The sequence below is a fragment of the Aquarana catesbeiana genome, linkage group LG09 (genome assembly GCF_042186555.1).
Source record: "Aquarana catesbeiana isolate 2022-GZ linkage group LG09, ASM4218655v1, whole genome shotgun sequence".
NCBI classification, from domain to species: domain Eukaryota; kingdom Metazoa; phylum Chordata; class Amphibia; order Anura; family Ranidae; genus Aquarana; species Aquarana catesbeiana.
The window spans coordinates 60,929,999-60,949,671 of record NC_133332.1 but is presented as its reverse complement, the minus strand read 5'-3'; the positions used below and the strand labels follow the sequence as shown (position 1 = coordinate 60,949,671).

The 19,673-nt window shown below is 45.0% G+C and overlaps 1 protein-coding gene across 1 annotated transcript in view; it reads left to right on the top strand.

Moving 5' to 3' along the window:
- Window positions 1-19,673, top strand: part of LOC141107715 (cytochrome P450 2H2-like) — a 96,837-nt gene that overhangs the window by 20,371 nt on the left and 56,793 nt on the right. The window contains exon 3 of the mRNA XM_073598636.1: window positions 5,180-5,329. Coding sequence (XP_073454737.1) covers window positions 5,180-5,329 — 150 coding nt within the window. The remainder of the gene's footprint in view (window positions 1-5,179; window positions 5,330-19,673) is intronic.

Sequence of the window (19,673 nt, the reverse complement as noted above, 5' to 3'; positions counted from 1 at the left end):
GGGAGAAGAAGGGGTCATAGGATCAGACACCAAAACACAAATTCTGGTGGACCAAAATGACTTACTCTGCCCATTTATGAAACAAATATATTCCTGAAAATGACAGGCAGGGGGTCATCTTCCTGTTCTCAGTTATGCAGAAACCTAATGGGTCGAAGCAATGATTAAAAGTGGTTGTGTAGTAAGTGTCTATTACAAACAGCTGCATGATTAAGTAATTTGCTAATGGTCTCCCACTTCTTCAGGGCTTAGGCAGAATCTCGTGATTAGATCCAAACTAAACACACTGTAATAAACTGGCTTGAGAAAAGCCAGAAAAGCTGGATTCTCATTTACTGGTGCAAATTTTGCTAGCCACCACAAGTCAATGAGAATCCACTTCTTCCCAAGCCAGATTATTAAGGTTGGTCTTGGCTATATATAATTTTCCTAGCTAATAATGGTTAATAATAAATCACTTGATCATGTAACTGTTTGTTTTAAAGCGGGTGTTATGCCCCTCACTACACGTGACTGAGGTGTATTCGGGCACACTGTTAACTCCTCTCACACCAATGTATTCCAGTAGGCGCAGAATCCTTTTGAACTTTTATTGATACAAGATAGAGTAAAACTGTAACAGATACAGACAAAATGCAATTAACAAAGATCATACAATTAGTGCCATCCTATCTATCTATCTAGCTGAAGATACAATTAGTAAACATACCGAAGATGGATCCGGATGGCTAACGTAGAGCTTAGCAGCAGATGTGTATGCTTCCATGGTAGGAAAAGATGAAAATGGTGGAGGAAGCTGATGCAAGGCCTGATGGGATTGAAAGTACGGAGGCTTTCATGTACCAAATCTAACCAGCTATACTAAATGACTACATGAAATAGATATAGCGCAGTTATGCAAAATGGTCACTAGATGGCAGCATAGAGCAATCTAATTAAATCAAAGAGTCAATAGGAAAATCACAAGCCTTATTAAAGAAGGCATGACAGCGGGGTTCCACTCAAATGTTTTACTTAATCTTACCCTCTTCAGTTAATTGCATAGATGTTCAAATGCCGCACAAATTTTTTTTTATCGCTGTAATTACCTTTATATTGTACTTTATTGTGGCACTTCCTGTCTCTCCTCCCATGGGAGTAGACGTGTTTATTGCCTTTCCCCGGCGCCACACTGTCTCCTGGGAGCTTAGTGTCAGGCTTCCCAAGATTCAGTGCGGGAACAATGATCATGCTTGTGAACAAGCTGTGAATGAACAGCATTCACTGCATCCAGGAAATCAATGCTTGTGGGCTTCACATGCCCACAAGCAAGATGGAAACAGCCAGCATCACATTTTTAAAGTTATTCTTCAGTACGAAAAGAGACAGAGGCGGAAACATTACACCCAAACTGTGAGTATTATTTTGGGATTAGCAAAGTGTCTCAATGACCTAAAAAAAAAAAAAAAAAATTGGTCGCCGACTCCCACTTTAAGTGCCCCTCATCATTATCAGAAGTTCAGCAGCCTAGGACCCAAAAATGGTCCTCATACATGACCATCCCCACAAAGGTGCCACAAAGTACCCATGAATTTTCCAACGAGTTTAAAGAGCTTTGTTAGGAGAAGATTGTTTTTGCCCCAAGGTGTACCCATAAATGGACGATCCTCAGCATAACTGTAACTGAGTATCATAAATGACAACAATAAAGAGGCAAGTTTGGGCCTTGTAAGTTTAGTTTAGGGCATCTTGATTATTCTATTGGGAAGGTAGAAATCAAAGCTAGAAAACCTCTAACTCATCAAATGTTATATGCACCTACAGACCTATGCCCAATAAACAAACAGTTAATATCTACTTCCTGAATTCATGAAGGATGTTTTTTATAGGCATCTTTAGAATCAATACATTTTATATTAGGTGTAAGGGCTTCGCAACTCATAAAAAATATCAGTCATTGTGAGGTGCACAAAACCTTCTTTTTTCTATTTGTAAAGGACATACGTATTACTCAGCACTTTAAAGAGTACATAGAATTTAATGATTGCACCCTCAGCCTGCCACATCCAGACAGTTATGTATCAGAGTTAAAAATAAGTTAGCTCGCTTTGAAGCGGCAATAAGTTCGTTCGCTTTGGGTTAGCGCATTAGAGATTCAGCTTAAAGTAGAATAATGATAGATTAGAGTAATAGATGGTTATAAACCCTATATGGTTTATTTTTGCCATCTATGTCACATTGGGGAGATTTTCCTTCATTTCATGTTCCATAGCCAAAACAGGAAATTAGAGAAAATCCCTCTAACGTGAGAGAATCCTTTTTTGTCACCAGGGTTACAGAAATAGTGTCCCCATTGAAAGATAATCCCTCCTGTTTTGGGGACAATGCAAAATTTGGGATTTTCTTTTACTTTCACTTTCGGTGATAATGATATGCAGGAGAAATAAAGAGGGTGAATCTCCCTAACAAGATTATAGACAGCAATAAAAACCTGACAGGTGTTATAATGGGCGGCACAGTGGTGAAGTGGTAGCACTCTCACCTAGCAGTCAGAAGGGTTGCTGGTTCGAATCCCAACCACGACACTACCTGCCTGGAGTTTGCATGTTCTCCCTGTGCCTGCGTGGGTTTCCTCCGGGTACTCCAGTTTCCTCCCACACTCCAAAGACATGCTGGTAGGTTAATTAGATCCTGTCTAAATTGTCCCTAGTATGTATGAATGTGAGTTAGGGACCTTAGATTGTAAGCTCCTTGAGGGTAGGGACTGATGTGAATGTACAATGTATATGTAAAGCGCTGCGTAAATTGACGGCGCTATATAAGTACCTGAAATAAATAAAATAAATAAATAATCCATTTTCCCTCTATCCAAAACTAAAAAGTTTTGCAATTAGTTACACATTAATGATTTTTATATTGTTTTAATTAGGGGTGGGCTGTCTATTCGGGTCAAACATGAGTTTGACTCGAACATTGGCTGTTCGCCCGTTCGCCAAATAGCGAACAATTTGCGGTGTTCGCGGCAAATTTGAAAGCCACAAACACTACTAATTTTAAAGGTTAATATGCAAGCTATTGTCATAAAAAGTGTTTGGGGACCTGAATCCTGTCCCAGGACCTGTTTTGGCGACAATGCAAAATTTGAGATTTTCTTTTACTTTCACTTTCGGTGATAATGGTATACTGGAGAAATAAAGAAGGTGAATCTCCCTAAGGCCCCTTTCACACTGGGGTGGTTTGCAGGAGCTATTGCGCTAAAAAATAACGCCTGCAAACCGACCTGAAAGTTCCGCTGCTTTGTCTCCAATGTGAAAGCCCCAAGGGCTTTCACACTGGAACGGTGCGCTAGCAGTATGGTAAAAAAAGTCCTGCTAGCAGCATTTTTGGAACGGTGAAGGAGCGGTGTGTATACCGCTCCTTCACCGCCCCTGCCCATTGAAATCAATGGGACACCATGGCTATACCACCGGCAAAGCGCCTCTGCAGAGGCACTTTGCGGTGGTTTTTAACCCTTTCTCGGCCGCTAGCGGCCGAATACCGACGGTAAAGCACCGCTAACAATAGCGGCGCTTTACCGCCAATGCCGCCCCGCCCCAGTGTGAAAGGGGCCTAACAAGAATATAGACAGCAATAAAAACCTGACAGGTGTTATAATCCATTTTCACTCTATCCAAAACTAAAACATTTTGCCATTAGTTACACAATAATGATTTTTATATTGTTTAATGAAGAACATAAAAATGGAAGAAAATATTCACAGAAAATACATGACAAAACAAACAAAACAGAACAGTAAAAAGCACTTAAAGTTCAATTCATAAAGTGCTGAAAACACTCATTCAGTGGTGGTCTCTATTGTGTTTTTAAACATATGTATATATACAGTGTGTATTTTGTTACCAGACAGGATTTACGAGAGGTTCTTTATGGCAAGGCTACAGTAAAAGTTTTTCCAGACTCTGCTAACTTACTGTCTGACACTGATAGAAGTTTGCTATACTGTACATGTTGCAATTTTTTTATAGTGTCACAACAAGTTTGTCACATTTCTTTAGGTTTGTAAGCACAAAGTATAGTAGTAGTACCTAACTTTATAATTTTAAATTAGTTTAGTGGTTTAATACACTTAAAGGGACGGCTGCTAAAAATATTTTGAAGGTCGGTGCCCTTTATATAATATTTTTGAACCAACACCCTACATCCTCCCCAACTCCACCTCTGTCCTTCTGTACCTATCTCTGTAGGTGTTGAGATTTCACGGCCAAGCAGCTGGTGTAGCGGTTTTGGGATTTGAAATCCCTGCTCCTCGCCTCCTTCCTTCTGAAGGGCTTCTGGGATGGGTCAGAAGAATTCTGATTGGTCACTGCCAGCATAGAAAATGCCTCTGATTCATCCCAGAAGCCCTGCAGATAGAAGCGAGAGAAAAGTGAGGATCTCCAATCCCCAGACCACTACACTGGCTGCATGGGCACTGACAGCTCATCACTCATGGAGGTAAGTACTGCGGGGACGGGGGAGGTGGGGGTGGGGAGGATGTAGGTTTTTAATTCTAAAATGAAAAACAAATGCTTTAAACGATCAGTATTTTTTCATACTGTAATGCCCTGTACACACGGTCGGACATTGATCGGACATTCCGACAACAAAATCCATGGATTTTTTCCAACAGATGTTAGCTCAAACTTGTTTTGCATACACACGGTCACACAAAGTTGTCGGAAAATCTGATCGTTCTAAACGCGGTGACGTAAAACACGTACGTCAGGACTATAAACAGGGCAGTAGCCAATAGCTTTTGTCTCTTAATTTATTCTGAGCATGCGTGGCACTTTGTGCGTCGGATTTGTGTACACACGATCGGAATTTCCGACGACGGATTTTGTTGTTGGAAAATTTTATAGCAAGCTCTCAAACTTTGTGTGTCGGAAATTCCGATGGAAAATGTGTGATGGAGCCCACACACGGTCGGAATTTCCGACAACAAGGTCCTATCACACATTTTCCTTTGGAAAATTTGACCGTGTGTACAGGGCATAAGTATAAACCCACACAAAGACAGTGAGAACACACATCATACATGCTGATAGTGTCCCTGCTGAGATTCATGCAATGCAGAGGGAGTCAATAGGTCATTGTTTAAAATGTTTGAATTTTAGGGGCCTTCAAGAGCAATATGTATAAAACGTTTCAAATTTTTTAGGGGTCATTATGAGCAATGGAGAGAGATGGAAGACACTGCGCCGCTTTTCCCTGACAACACTGAGAAACTTTGGGATGGGCAAGAGAAGTGTGGAGGAGAGGATCCAGGAGGAAGCTCTGTGTCTCAGGGACAGATTTATGAAGATCAAAGGCAGGTGGAAATAATACTAAAATTTCACAATGGTGACTCCAAACCCACTTCTGCATGAAATTACCCAAGCTATTGATCTAAGCCAAGACTCCTGACTGTGGCCCAGGGGCCGGATGTGGCCCCTTGCTTGCCTTTATTTGGAAAAAAGAAAATGACTCCTGCGCACAAGTGGTCAACCAAATATATGGAAAAAGATCAGTCACAGGCCTTGCTGCCCTCAAGGATGGGGAATCCTAGCAAACAAAGACATAAAAAGAGAGAGGGGCGCACCGGCCATGTGCATTATCTTTTGTAAAACATTTATTGATTAAAATAATAAAAGAAAAGAAATAATAAAAGAATACTGCTTGTGAGTAATTTCTTTTATTATTTTAATCAATAAATGTTTTACAAAAGATAATGCACATGGCCGGTGCGCCCCTCTCTCTTTTTATGTCTTTGTTTGCCTTTATTTGGCCCTTGGGGTACTTTTCCTTCTACTGATACAAGAAACTATTCCTTCCACTGACACCAACAATGGGGCAATATTCCTCCCATTGATCACAATGACAGGGCACTATTCCTCCCACTGACACCAATGATGGGGAACTATTCGTCAAACTGACACCAACAATGAGACACTATTAATCCCACTGACACCAACGAAGGGGCAGTAATTCTCCCACTGACACCAACAATGGGGCACTATTCCTCCCACTGACACCAATGATGGGGCACTATTCCTCCCACTGATCGCAATGACGGGGCACTCTTCCTCCCACTGACAGCAATGATGGGGCACTATTTCTGCCACTAACACTAACAATGGGGCACTATTTCTCCCACTGACACCAATGATGGGGCACTATTCCTCCCACTGATCGCAATGACAGGGCACTCTTCCTCCCACTGACACCAATCATGGGGAACTATTCCTCCCACTGACAGCAATGATGGGGCACTATTTCTCCCACTAACACTAACAAAGGGGCACTATTTCTTCCACTGACACCAATAATGGGGCACTATTGATCTTTTATTGAAAAGAATCAAGCAACCAATTTTATACAAAAGAAAAAAACAAAACCATAGCACAAAACTTCAACAAAAATCAAAGGAATACACATCCATGTTCAGAATATTTACAATATATACATAATCCACTACCAACACATTTAAAAAAAACTATTTACATAAAGCAGCAGAGATGGCCTAAGAGGCACAATCCATCATCTATGTACGCAGCCATTTATCAAAAATAATAAAAAAAAAAAATAATAATCTAGGGTGATAAGAGACAGACAGCCACACCCGGGAAAGAGACTCCTGGCAGTCAGGGAGGCTTGAAACCCCTCCATGCCTTCAACCAAGCCCTCCTACTTCGCTTGTCTCTCTCAAGCACCCAAATCTTCTCCACCTCATGCAAAATGTCATACACCACCACCTCAACAGGAAGGATTTTATGCCGACTGCAGACCTGACACAGTGCGTTCTAGATGAAATAACGGACTACTAAGCTAACTAAAAAAAGTGTATCCAAACAAAAAACCCCACCAGTATTGAATGCTCTGCACACCCACTCAGCATAACCCAGTCTGGAGAGAAAAGGAACACCGAGGGCCCACCCCACTTATTTGTACACCTCTATGTTAAAAGGGCAATGAAGCAGAAAATGGTCCATAGTCTCCTCCTCACCTGCACACTCCTCCCGAGGACAGGTACGATCCATCTCACTGCGGAATTTCAAATTGCCCCGAACATAGAGCCTAACATGGAAGCACAACCAGGCCAGATCCCTAAATTTAAGGGGGGCACTATCCAAATTAATCAGTCTTAACCCTGCCCTCAAAACTGGGCCTGGGCAATCCCTTAAGGCCAGTGGGTCATGAAAGACTTCGCTCAAGACTCGACTCATAAGGACTTTCCTTGGAACCGATCTGAGATCTTCAGCCGACAATCGCCACTGCCACAGTAACTTCAGGCACGGAGCAACATAGGCTGGTAGCTGACCACGATGACCCCTGAGATTCTTCACTTGGCCACCTTCTTCCCAAAGTCGTAGAAAAGGCCTAAACCAAGATCTAAATATGCCTACCCATCCAGGAGGTTCCACTGCAAGCATATCACCAATGTTAAATTTGAGAAATAGCAGTGAAAAGGAAAGAACTGGGTTACCCATACCTAAGCAACCCTCTCTCCTGGATAGATAGGTGACATTCCTCTTGATGGGGTTCAGTCTGTTCTCCCACAACATCTGGCAGACCACACTACTGACCCTAGCATAGAGAGACACTGGCAAGATGCAGACAAAGCTGACATACAAGAAGATTGGAATCAGGTAAGTCTTAATCAGATCAACCCTTTCCCTCATGGATAACTTCCATCTCTTCCAGCTGACCACCTTAGTATTGGCAATTTCCAGTCTGCCTTCCCACTTTTTGGGGCCATAATCGCCGGGTCCAAATTCAATGCCTAGATTCTTCATTTCTTCCTCAGGCACTGGAAAGGTGTCCGGGAGATCAAACCCCTCACCTTCCTTTCCCATCCAGAAAACTTCACTCTTTTCCTGATTGATCTTGGAGCCTGATGCTTCAGAATACCATGATGTCAGAAAGACCACCTCCTCTGCTTCATCCGCCCCAGTGACAATCACCGACACATGGTCCGCATAGGCAACATCCCTCAATGGCGGCTCACCCGGGAGCCCCACTGGCACCCCACACAACATGCTGCTCTCTAGCCTCCTGATGAAGGGATCGATTGCAAATACATAGAGCAGGGGACTCAGGGGACAACCCTGGCGCACCCCGGAACCAACCTCAAAGGACTGCCCAACCTAACCATTAACAAGAGGAAAGCTTTCTGCCCCCTTATACAAGACTTTTAACCAATCAACAAAACCACCCGGCAGACCGTACTTACTAAGGAGCAACCACAGGTACTCATGATTAACACGATCAAAAGCCTTTGCCTGATCCAATGTCAGCAAATACTTTCCCCAGCCTGCAGCCCTGCACCGCTCCAAGGCCTCCCGGACAGCTAAAACCGCTGTGCAGGTGCACCTATCTTTGCCAGTATCTTTCTATCGACATTAAGAAGGCTGATGGGGCGCCAATTCTCAATCATCGAAGGATCTTTACCTTTTGAAAGAAGAATCACAGCCAAGTGCCTCATGGAAGGAGAAAGCACCCCCTCAGCAAGGCAACTGTTAAAAACCTCTACCAAGTGTGGGGCCAGAATAGACTTGGTAAAACTCAGCCATCAAGCCATCCGGTCCAGGTGACTTTTTGATGGCAAACTGTTCAATCAAGCTTTCCATCTTGTCACGGTCAAGCTCTTCCTCCCAAGAAGGTCAGCATAAAAGGACCTCACGGCCTCCAGAATCCCTGACCTGGACTTTGTCAAGGAACCTGTACTGTCCTTAAGGCCAATGACCGTCTTAACAGCTACACCTTGTTTGCAGTTCTGGTAAGGGTCAGGCGAGTGGTACTTCCCATAGTCCCTCTCTAGAACCAAAGAGGAATGCTGGTCATATTGACACTTCCACAGAAGGAGTTTCACTTCGGAGATTGCCCCAGAATCTCCTCTCGAGACGAGAATATCCAGCTTCCTCCGTAAACGTTGGTAGGTCATGTATTTATTAAACTGTTTTCTATTGGCTAGGCCCTTGAAGAATCCAGCGTTCCTCTTTTTTGGTCAGCTCCCACCACTCAGCCTTGCTGCTACAAAAGTCCAGGATGGTCACCTGTGCCTGAAAGAATTCCTCAAAGGATTGTCTAACATGTTCTTCCTTGAGTAGAGTCGAATTCAATCTCCAGATGCCCTTACCCCTCTGAGGGGCGTCTGAAATATTCAGGACCACAGATATCATACAGTGATCAGAGAAGTCTACTGCCTGCACCACTGGGGGCGAGAAAGCAGAGGTCTCCTTAAAAAAAACCTATCTATCCTACTCTGAAAACTACCTCGATGAAAGGTGAACCCGGTGTCATCCGGGAGGTGCTTAATGTGCACATCCACAAGACCAGCATCCCTAACCACACTATTTAAAATACGCTATCATATCCCAGCCTGTTCTTGAAGTCCTTCCTGTCCTTGGGCCTAGTTACTGTATAAAAATCACCTCCAAAGACCACTTGCCGGGATGTAAAAAGAAATGGCTTGATCCTTGTAAAAAGGCATTTCCTGTCCCACTTTGTGTGTGGCCCATAAACATTAATTAGGCGCAGGTCCTGCCCTCCCACAAGGACATCTAAGACCATACATCTCCCAATCTGCACCTCAATAACCCGCTGGACAGTTACCATGCCGGTTTTAAACAACACCGCCACACCGCCGTAAGGCACAGCCGCAAGAGACCCGTAAGATGAACCATACCTCCACTCTCTCTTGGCCATATGAATATCTGCCAAGGAGGTGAGCCTAGTCTCTTGCAAAAATAAAATTTAAGCATCTAATTGGCTGAACAAAAAGAAGGCCATAGAACGAGCTCTTACTGACTTAATGCTGGTGACATTTATTGTCACTACTTTTAACGGAGGAACCGCCATTTGAGTTATTGGGTGGATTGCTTTTAAGCTCCCCTCTGCTGCTCATCACCAGAAGCCCTTCTCCTTCTTGAGGCCGCCTCAAATTCCATTTCGGACTCAGAACTTTGCTCCGAAGAAGCTCCAGATGAGGAAATATCCCACTTAGAGGACCTATGACGGTTGGAGACAGGAACCGGAGCTTCCCGTCCCCATTCCTTCCTCACCGCCTGCCTCTTCCGCCTCCCAATCCTTCCTTCTCTCCTCCAGGTACTGCAGGTCAGCTTCAGAGATGCCCTCCTCTTACTTTTTTCTTTGAAGTCTTTCCACAAGATTTCTTTACAGAGGAAGAAGCGACCTTTTCAGTACTCGCTATTAGTCCTGGTGGGGGGGGGGTGTTCCCTTTGAGTCAGACTTAGGAGGGGTAGACTCCTGGGGGGTAACTGACTCAGGGGCACAGACTTGGAAGGTTCTGACACAAGAGGAGAGGGTACAGTAGGCTGGGGAGACACAGAGACAGATAAAGAAGGAATACTTACAGACACAGGAGGGGTGGCCACAGGAAATGGGGAGGAATCCTGAACAGGACCAGGGGAGACGGTCACCACAGAGGAGCATGGTACACCAGGGGCCTCACCCTCCATCCTGTCCAGCCTCGACAAGTCATCAATTACCTTCTTCTCCATATTGTGCCAGGCTTCAGGACATCTGCTGTAGGGGTGGCCAAGGCGCAGGCACAGGTTGCACCTGATCATCTCGGTGCAGTCCTTAGCCATATGACCCTGACCTCGACACACTGAACATATCAAGGCTGAACAGGAGGAGCTCAAATACCCCTTTTATCTACAACGGTGACACAGCTTCGGCTGACCAGGGTAAAAAACAGCTATTAAAGCTGAGGAGGGCAGGTGACAGACAACATTCCCATCCCTGGCCAACCTGACTGTTACTGACCATCCCCAGTCCAGATGTTACGCTCATCGAGGATTTTATTGGGCTTGGTCAAAACCTCCCCATAGTTCCTTAACCAAACCTCTAGATCCCGAGCAGGGACACTCTCAGTAGTGAGGAAAATTGTGATTTTTTTTTACTGTTGACCTCTGAGAAACCGCAACTGGGGCCAGACCTTCCCATTCAGGTCTTGACCTGCACCGAGCCTCATATCGCTCCCAGAACAGGTGAAGACCCTCTGGCCTGATGAAGCTAACCGTATAATCCCGTGTCCCAGCTACATGTATAAAGGCATACAGGTCATTTGCCCCAAAACCCATTTCCAAAATCAAATCCACCACCACACGCCGTGCTGGAGGGATTGCACCACCTTCCCATTTCAGAATGACTACATTACGTCTGGGACCCCCAGCAGAAGCCAGAGACCCAAGACCAGATCCTGGGGTGCTCAAAGTGGTAGCCTGCAGGGGAAAACCCCTCTTGGGAGCGGAGCTACCAGGAGCAGAGCATACCACCTGAGCAAACGTAGGCTTATCAGGGCCAAGGCCCCACACTGAAGTCACATTAGTCTGTACATTATTATTATTATCATTATCATTATCAACTGTTTGAACTGAATTGGCAGAATCCGTAGCAGGACGATTGTCCATCACACTGGTACTGGGACGATTGTTATCAGTCACAGAAATATTAAATTTCCCATCAGGAATGGTCACAGTTACTGCTTCAATACCAGCTGTCTCCTGATGCTGCGCTGTTAGAGTCCTCAGCAGCAGTGGGGCAACAGCTTTGGAATCAGCTAAAGAAGGGTTAATGGGCTGTGCTGACACCTGTAGTTCCTCCACAGAAATGACATTTTTTAAATGTAACTCTTGCTGCATTGCAGCATCAGCAGGCACAACATTGCTGCACACAGGATTAGAAGCCTGATTGTCATTAGGCACATTGTCAGCATCAGTCACAGTATTGAAAAGCACAAAAACAGTCTTATCCACAACATGGGACTTAGCAGGCTTTACCTTATCAGGTACATCATCCGTAATGTCCTCCTCGTTAAACACTAACTTAACCCCCGGTATAGGAGACTCCATTACCTGGATGGCCCTAAGCATGCCTCCTGAGTCCTGGGAAGGCATGGGGCTGCTTACCTCTCCCTGTTCAGAACTGGGGGTCTCCTCCTCCACCTCCATCGTTGTCATCCTTCCAAACCTCCTGTCATTTCCAAACTTCTCCTTGAAGGTCCCATCTCTGCCTTCCATCATGGCCACAATGGTCGCCTAATGGTCAACACAGACTTTGGCCAATTGGATCTCCAGATCCATGGATCCACGTTTCTGGCTGTGTAAGCCCTCACGTTGCCTTTGCAGACGCTTCAGCTCCACTCGTAGCTTGTAAAGCTTATCCCTCTCCCTATTTAGGACCTTTATCCCGGCCACCACTCACTCCCGAATGGCCTCTGAACCTTCATCCTCACCAGGGGTAGAGAGATTGGCTTGTACAGAGGAAGGCATGTCACCCGACGGCCCAGGAGATGGCTGCGAGCTTCCAGCAGGAGTGGCCCCGCTGGCCTCAATGGCTTCCCCAGAAAGGGGCCAGGAGAGCTGGGATAGATTTCACCACCACACCCCTCTTACACAGATCACCTGGAGCAGCTTGAGGCACCTTCCTCCTGACACACCTGTGCTCCAATGATGGGTGGGGCACTATTCCTCCCACTGACACCAATGATGGGGCACTATTCCTCCCACTGACACCAAAGATGGGACACTATGTCTCCCAATGATGGGGCATTATTCCTCCACCTAGTACAAAGATGCATTGTTTAATCCCACTGATGCCAGTATAGTTTCTACTCCAATGGCCACAGTCCGACCCCCATACTGTCTGGAGGACAGTAAACTGGCCGTTTGTTTGGAAAGTTTGGAGACCCCTGATCTAAACTATTCATATTCTAACACCATGTTCGAAGATCCCTATTAATAAGCTGTTGTGACAGTTGGAACTCATTTATAATGAAGGAACCTCAGTTATGCCCCTTATATGATGTGAGTAGTTTAGGCTGTATAGTTTTAAGCACTTGCCGACCACCCACAATATATATTTGTTATTACTTTGATGTTTAATACCCGGGTTATGGCAGCAACTAGCTAAGCCTGGTATCATCTTTTTCTGTGGGCGCTTCGACATCTGCTTAAAGTGATCCCAGTGGCGGATTTGCCATTGGATCACATTTAGGGGTGGCGGGAGAAGTGCGTCACCCCACCCGCTGCTTTCTGGTCATTTTCACATTTAGCAGTCGTCGGTAGACTCGGAAATGATCTGAGCCGTCGTATGGATAGGCAGGAAGTCGAGTGAGGGCAAGATGGCCCCCACTCGACTCTATGCCCAGAGGACCAGAGCGACCTCCGATGTCACTCACGGTTCTAGGGCAGATAGACAGGGTTTTTTCTTCCTAAAGCCAAAATTTTTATTTTTTCTTTGTTTGCTTGTTTGCTTTTAAAGGTAAATGAGAGATCTGGGGTCTTTTTGACCCCAGATCTCTCAGTAAAGAAGACCGTCATGCTTATTTCTATTAAAAGGGATGCTTACATTCCTCGTTATAGGAATAAAAGTGATAAAAATAAATAAATAAAGGTACATGGTAAAAAATAAAAAATAAAGTAAAATAAATAAGAACTTTTTTTAAAGATCCCCATCCCTCCATGCTTGTGTGCAGAAGCAAACGCATACTTAAGTCGTGCCCGCATATGTAAATGGTGTTCAAACCACACATGTGAGGTATCGCTGCAATCGTTAGAGCAAGAGCAATAATTCTAGTGCTAGACCTTCTCTGTAACTCTAAAAGGTAACCTGTAAAAATTGTTAAAGCGTCGCCTTTGGAGATTTTTAAGTACCATAGTTTGTTGCCATTCCACGAGCATGCACATTTTTAAAGCATGACATGTTAGGTATCTATTTACACGGCATAATATCATCTTTCACATTATACAAAAAAACTGGGCTAACTTCAGTGTTTTTTTTTATTCAAATACATACATGCATAATACATACATACATTGATCCCCCTGACACATACATTGACCCCCCTGACACCTACATTGATCCCCCTGACACCTACACTGATCCCCCCTGACACATACACTGACCCCTCCTTACACATACACTGACCCCCTTACACCTATATTGACCCCCCTGACATCTACATTGACCTCCCTGACACCTACACTGACCCCCCCCGACACCTACACTGACCCCCCCTGACACATACACTGACCCCCCTTACACATACACTGACCCCCCCTTACACCTACATTGACCCCCATAACATCTACATTGACCCCCGACACATACATTGACCCCCTTACACCTATATTGACCCCCCTGACATCTACATTGACCTCCTTGACACCTACACTGACCTCCCCCCGACACCTACACTGACCCCCCCTGACACATACACTGACCCGCCCTTACACATACACTGACCCGCCCTTACCCATACACTGACCCGCCCTTACCCATACACTGACCCGCCCTTACACATACACTGACCTCCCCTTATACCTACATTGACCCCCCTGACACATACATTGACCCCCCTGACACCTACATTGACCCCCCTGACACCTACATTGATCCCCCTGACACCTACATTGACCCCCCCTGACACATACACTGACCCCCCCTGACACCTACACTGACCCCCCCTGACACCTACACTGACCCCTGACACCTACACTGACACCCCCTGACACCTACACTGATCCTCCCCTGACACATACATTGACCCCCCTGACACATGTACTGACCCCCTGACAGATACAGATAACCTCCGCAGCTCAGCCTTACCTGTGTAGTGTAGCCTATCTCATTCATGACCACTCTGAGACAGCAGGTTGCACGCACCAGGGAGAGAGAGCCAGGATAGGAGAGCCGCTCCGCGGCCCTCCTATTTACACAGAGGAAGCGGGGATCTCCCAGTGCCCAGCATGGCCGCAGTGTCATTCCCGCCTCCTCCTTAATCCAGCAGCACCTATGATGGACATCACACGTCCCGCAGGCTCGACATTGGACCAGTGGGATGTCCATCATAGGAGCCGGGTCCCGAGGGGAGACTTTTGGTACGTCACTCGGCCGCGCTGGATAAGCAGGGGAGCGTTCCCTGTGGAAACGGTTTGGGGCTAATAATGAATTTAGGAATATTGAGACCCGGGGCTTTTTGGGGGCACACTCGGGGGGCTCCAGCCCCCGTCAGCCCCCCCCTCCCGACGCCACTACCCACAGCTATTACCTTTTGTATCAATTGACTTTAGATTGTAAGCTCTAATGAGCAGGGCCCTCTGATTCCTCTTGTACCAAATGTTGGTGCTATATAAACCCTATATAATAATAATAATGAAATAATAAGTATTCTTATCAGCTAACTCAGTTACAGTACCTAGTTGGAATAGAATTTCACAGAGGAAATTAGTATGTCAGCTATTTCTGATAAACATAGGCAAACATTATGGAAAGTCATATTAGTTAACAATGTATATTACTAATTCATTTCAAAGAACTATTTCTTTTGTGTTTTAAAGCTGAACTTCAGCCTTAGTTTTAGTCTTGCACAGTTGTACAGGCTCCTCTTCTGTGCTGAAATTGGCTGCTCTGATTTTACTGTACACTATTAAGCTGCATCACATTATATACAGCCAACCTCATTTACTGGCTGGAGGACAACCTATCCTTTTCTTCCCTAGCCTTACTTTCTCTGTATGCTCCTTTATTTCATTGGATTTTCATGCATGGCATTCAGGATTACATGGCTGGGAGCAATGATTTTAATAACGCTTAAAGTAAAACAATAAAAATGTAAAACTCCATTAAAATTCAATTCAAAAATGTGTATGCGGGCCTCCCTGACCCTGCCTGTGAAGTGGCAAATCTTTGTGATGTACAGTGCCTTGAAAAAGTATTCATACCCTTTCAATTTTCCACATATTGTCATGTTACAACCAAAAACATAAATGTGTTTTATTGGGATTTTATGTGATAGGCCAACACAAAGTAGCACATAATTGTGAAGTGGAAGGAAAATGATAAATGGTTTTCCAAATTGTTTTATAAATACATTTTTGAAAAGTGTGGTGTGCATTTGTATTCAGCCCCCTGTACTCTGATACCCCTAACTAAAATCTAATGGAACCAATTGCCTTCAAAAGTCACCCGATCAGTAAATAGAGTCCACCTGTGTGTAATTTAATCTCAGTATAAATACAGCTGTTCTTTGAAGCCCTCAGAGGTTTGTTAGAGAACCTTAGTGAACAAACAGCATTATGAAGGCCAATTAACACACCAGACAGGTCAGGGATCAAGTTGTGGAGAAGTTTAAAGTAGGGTTAGGTTATAAAAAAAATATCCCAAGCTTTGAGCATCTCACGGAGCACTGTTCAATCCATCATCCAAAAATGGAAAGATTATGGCACAACTGCAAACCTACCAAGACATGTCTGTCCACCTAAACTGGCAGGCCAGGCAAGGAGAGTATTAATCAGAGAATCAGTCTAGAGGTCCATGGTAACTCTGGAGGAGCTGCAGAGATCCACAGCTCACTTGGGAGAATGTGTCCACAGGACAACTATAAGTTGTGCACTGCACAAATATGGCTTTTGGAAGAGTGTCAAGAAGAAAGCCATTATTGAAAGAAAGCCATAAGAAGTACCATTTGCAGTTTGTGGGAAGCCATGTGGGAGACACAGCAAAGATGTGGAAGGTGCTCTGGTCAGATGAGACCAAAATTTAACTTTTTGGCCTAAAAGCAAAACGCTATGAGTGGTAGAAAACTAACACTGCACATCACCCTGAACACACCATCCCTACCGTGAAACATGGTGGTGGCAGCATCATGTTGTGGGGATGCTTTTCTTCAGCAGGGACAGGGAAGCTGGTCAGAGTTGGTGGGAAGATGGATGGAGTCAAATACAGGGCAATCTTAGACAAAAACCTGTTAGAGTCTGCAAAAGACTTGAGACTGGGGCGGAGGTTCACCTTCCAGTAGGACAGCGACCCTAAACATACAGCCAGAGCTACAATGGAATGGTTTTTTATCAAAGCATATTCATGTGTTAGAATGGTCCAGTCAAAGTCCAGACCTAAATCAAATAGGGATCTATGGCAAGACTTGCTGTTCACAGACACTCTCCATCCAATCTGACAGAGCTTGAGCTATTTTGCAATAAAGAATGGGCAAACATTTCACTCTCTAGATGTGCAAAGCTGGTAGAGACATCCCCAAAAAAACTTGCAGCTATAATTGAAGCAAACGATGGTTCTACAAAGTATTGATTCAGGGGGGCTGAATACAAATGCACGCCACACTTTTCAGATATTTATTTGTAAAAAATTTTGAAAACCATTCATCATTTTCCTTCCACTTCACAATTATGTGCCACTATGCGTTGGTCTATCACATAAAATCCCAATAAAATACATTTACATTTTTGTTTGTAACATGACAAAATGTGGAAAATTTCAAGGGGTATGAATACTTTTTCAAGGCACTGTATATATGTGTATAATAGGTAATCTTGCAAGCAACTAGAATACAATCTGTGTAATGTATGGAAGCAGCAAGTAACACTCCCAATATAAATGTGCAAATAAAACTGAAAACAAATAATGCTGCGCTGTTGTTAATAAATGTATCTAACCACTTAGTGTATCAATTCTCTTGTGCAAATAAGAGTGCCATCATAATAACATGTGAATAAACAATAATATAATACATTCATGTATATTTCTTCTCATAACAATATAAATCCCGTGCTTAAGTGCAATTAAATAGTAAATTAAAGGGGTTGTAAAGATGTTTTTTTTTTTTTTTTAAAATAACAAACATGTTATACTTACCTTCACTGTGCAGCTCGTTCTGCACAGAGTGGCCCCGAACCTGGTCTTCTGGGGTCCCTCGGCGGCGGTTTCAGCTCCTCCCCGCAAGCATTTACCACCTTCATGCGAGCTCCCTCGCACGGTGGTGAGTGCTTGCGGGCGCGCTCCCGTGATACAGCCGGCGGCTATAGCCGCTCGCTGTATCACTCGGCCCCGCCCCCCGGCGCGCTGCGTCATCGGATGTGATTGACAGCAGCGCGAGCCAATGGCTGCGCTGCTTTCAATCCATCCACTGCAGCCAATCAGCGACCAGGCTGAGCTGCAATGAAGCTGACGAGGACGAGGAGCGAAGATTCGAGGCGTCAGGTAAGTAAAACGGGGGGGCTGGGGGCGGCGGTACTGTCAAAAGTTTTTTCACCTTAATGCATAGAATGCATTAAGGTGAAAAAATTTTTACCTTTACAACCCCTTTAATGAATAATGTCAGAAAAAAGTTTTAACTTGTTAATTCTACACAAATCCTCAAAAATCCATACTTTGTATCCATTCACCTCAGTGCTCCCTCATAAGAAATGCGGTCACCTCACAGAGTGTGACCTCACACTTAAGTTTGGTCAAGTAAAGCTTTTTTAGTCACCCTGGACCAACAGATCATGCTTTCCTCCTCGTTGCTCCATTGATGTACCTCCATTATGACTCAAAATATATGAGAGATATATGAGATATATATATCAGAGAGAGAGGTCCTCCTGGGATGGTATGATTCTATCAGCTGCGAACTCTGGAAGGAAACGCTAGCCCGTGAGCAGCGCCACTAGGGGAAAATTCTCCCCTCCATCCAGGAAAGGTACTGGTAGCAGTATAGATTGTGGGTGCTCTTTTTGGGAGAAAAAACGCAGAAGGAGCAGACAGCCGAGTTAAGCAGGCTGGTCTGGGCAGAGATGCGGCAGGATGAGAGCTACAGAGCCCTCCGGTGGCATGTATCCCAATCATGCCCTTGGATAGCGGATGACAGCCCAATGGAAGGCTTTGGCTACGGCAACCTGGGACTGTTGTACGTGAAGCTGACAGGGGACCATAACTTTGGGAGCGATTTGGAGTGGCGGTTAGATGAAATCATGGATTTCAGAGAAGAGATTTCGGAAGTGCACTTGGCACTGGAAGATAAAGAGTTTCTGGCCGTTCAGGAATGGGAGCTGGAGATTGCCTACAGACAGCTGCTAGACTCTTCTCAGCACCAAGGCTGGGCTCCCTTTGCCTGGGACTATCAGGAAGTACAAACAGAGAGCTCGGCTGAAGTGTCAGCAATGGATTTAATTGACTTTTCTTCAGAGGATGTTATCAATGATAAGTCACCTGCCAAAGTGTTAGCACTGGGCCCAAGGGCCACCAGCCCATGCCCTGGACTTTTAGCAATTCCAGAGACTGGGGATTTAATAGACGTTTCTGTAGAGGAGGAACCACCTAGCAAAACCTCAGCAGAAGTGCTGGCAGCAGGACAGAGTTCTGCAGACACCTGCTCCACACCCATGGCAGTTTCGGAGGCCCGAGGTGAGGAGGTGGTGTTTCTTCTTCCCCAGTGGATTGCAGAGATGCAGGGAGGGGAAGCTGCCATTCCCCCTCCCCAACAAGGATTCATGCACCTGGGAGACAATACCAGAGAAAGGGAGTTCCAGAAGCAGACAGCGCCCCAAAATTATGACACTAACCCAGCTGAAGGGCTGGCAACTGGACATAGAGGGTCCAAGACCTCTGCCCCACACCTGTGGCAGTTCTGGAGGCCCAGGGTGAGGTGGTGACAGTCACTCCCGAGCTGCAGATCAGGATCCAAGGAGAGAATGCAGTCAGGACCTCACAACTGCAGCTTGATCTGGTGTTGGTGGATGAGCCTGCGGTCTCCACTAACAGAAAACCAGAAGAAGTGCTGCAACAGGGCAGAGTGCTACCAACCCCTGCCCAGAACTGGCAACAACTGTGGAGTTCCAGGAAGTCAGTGCAATCGCCCTCTCTCCCCAACA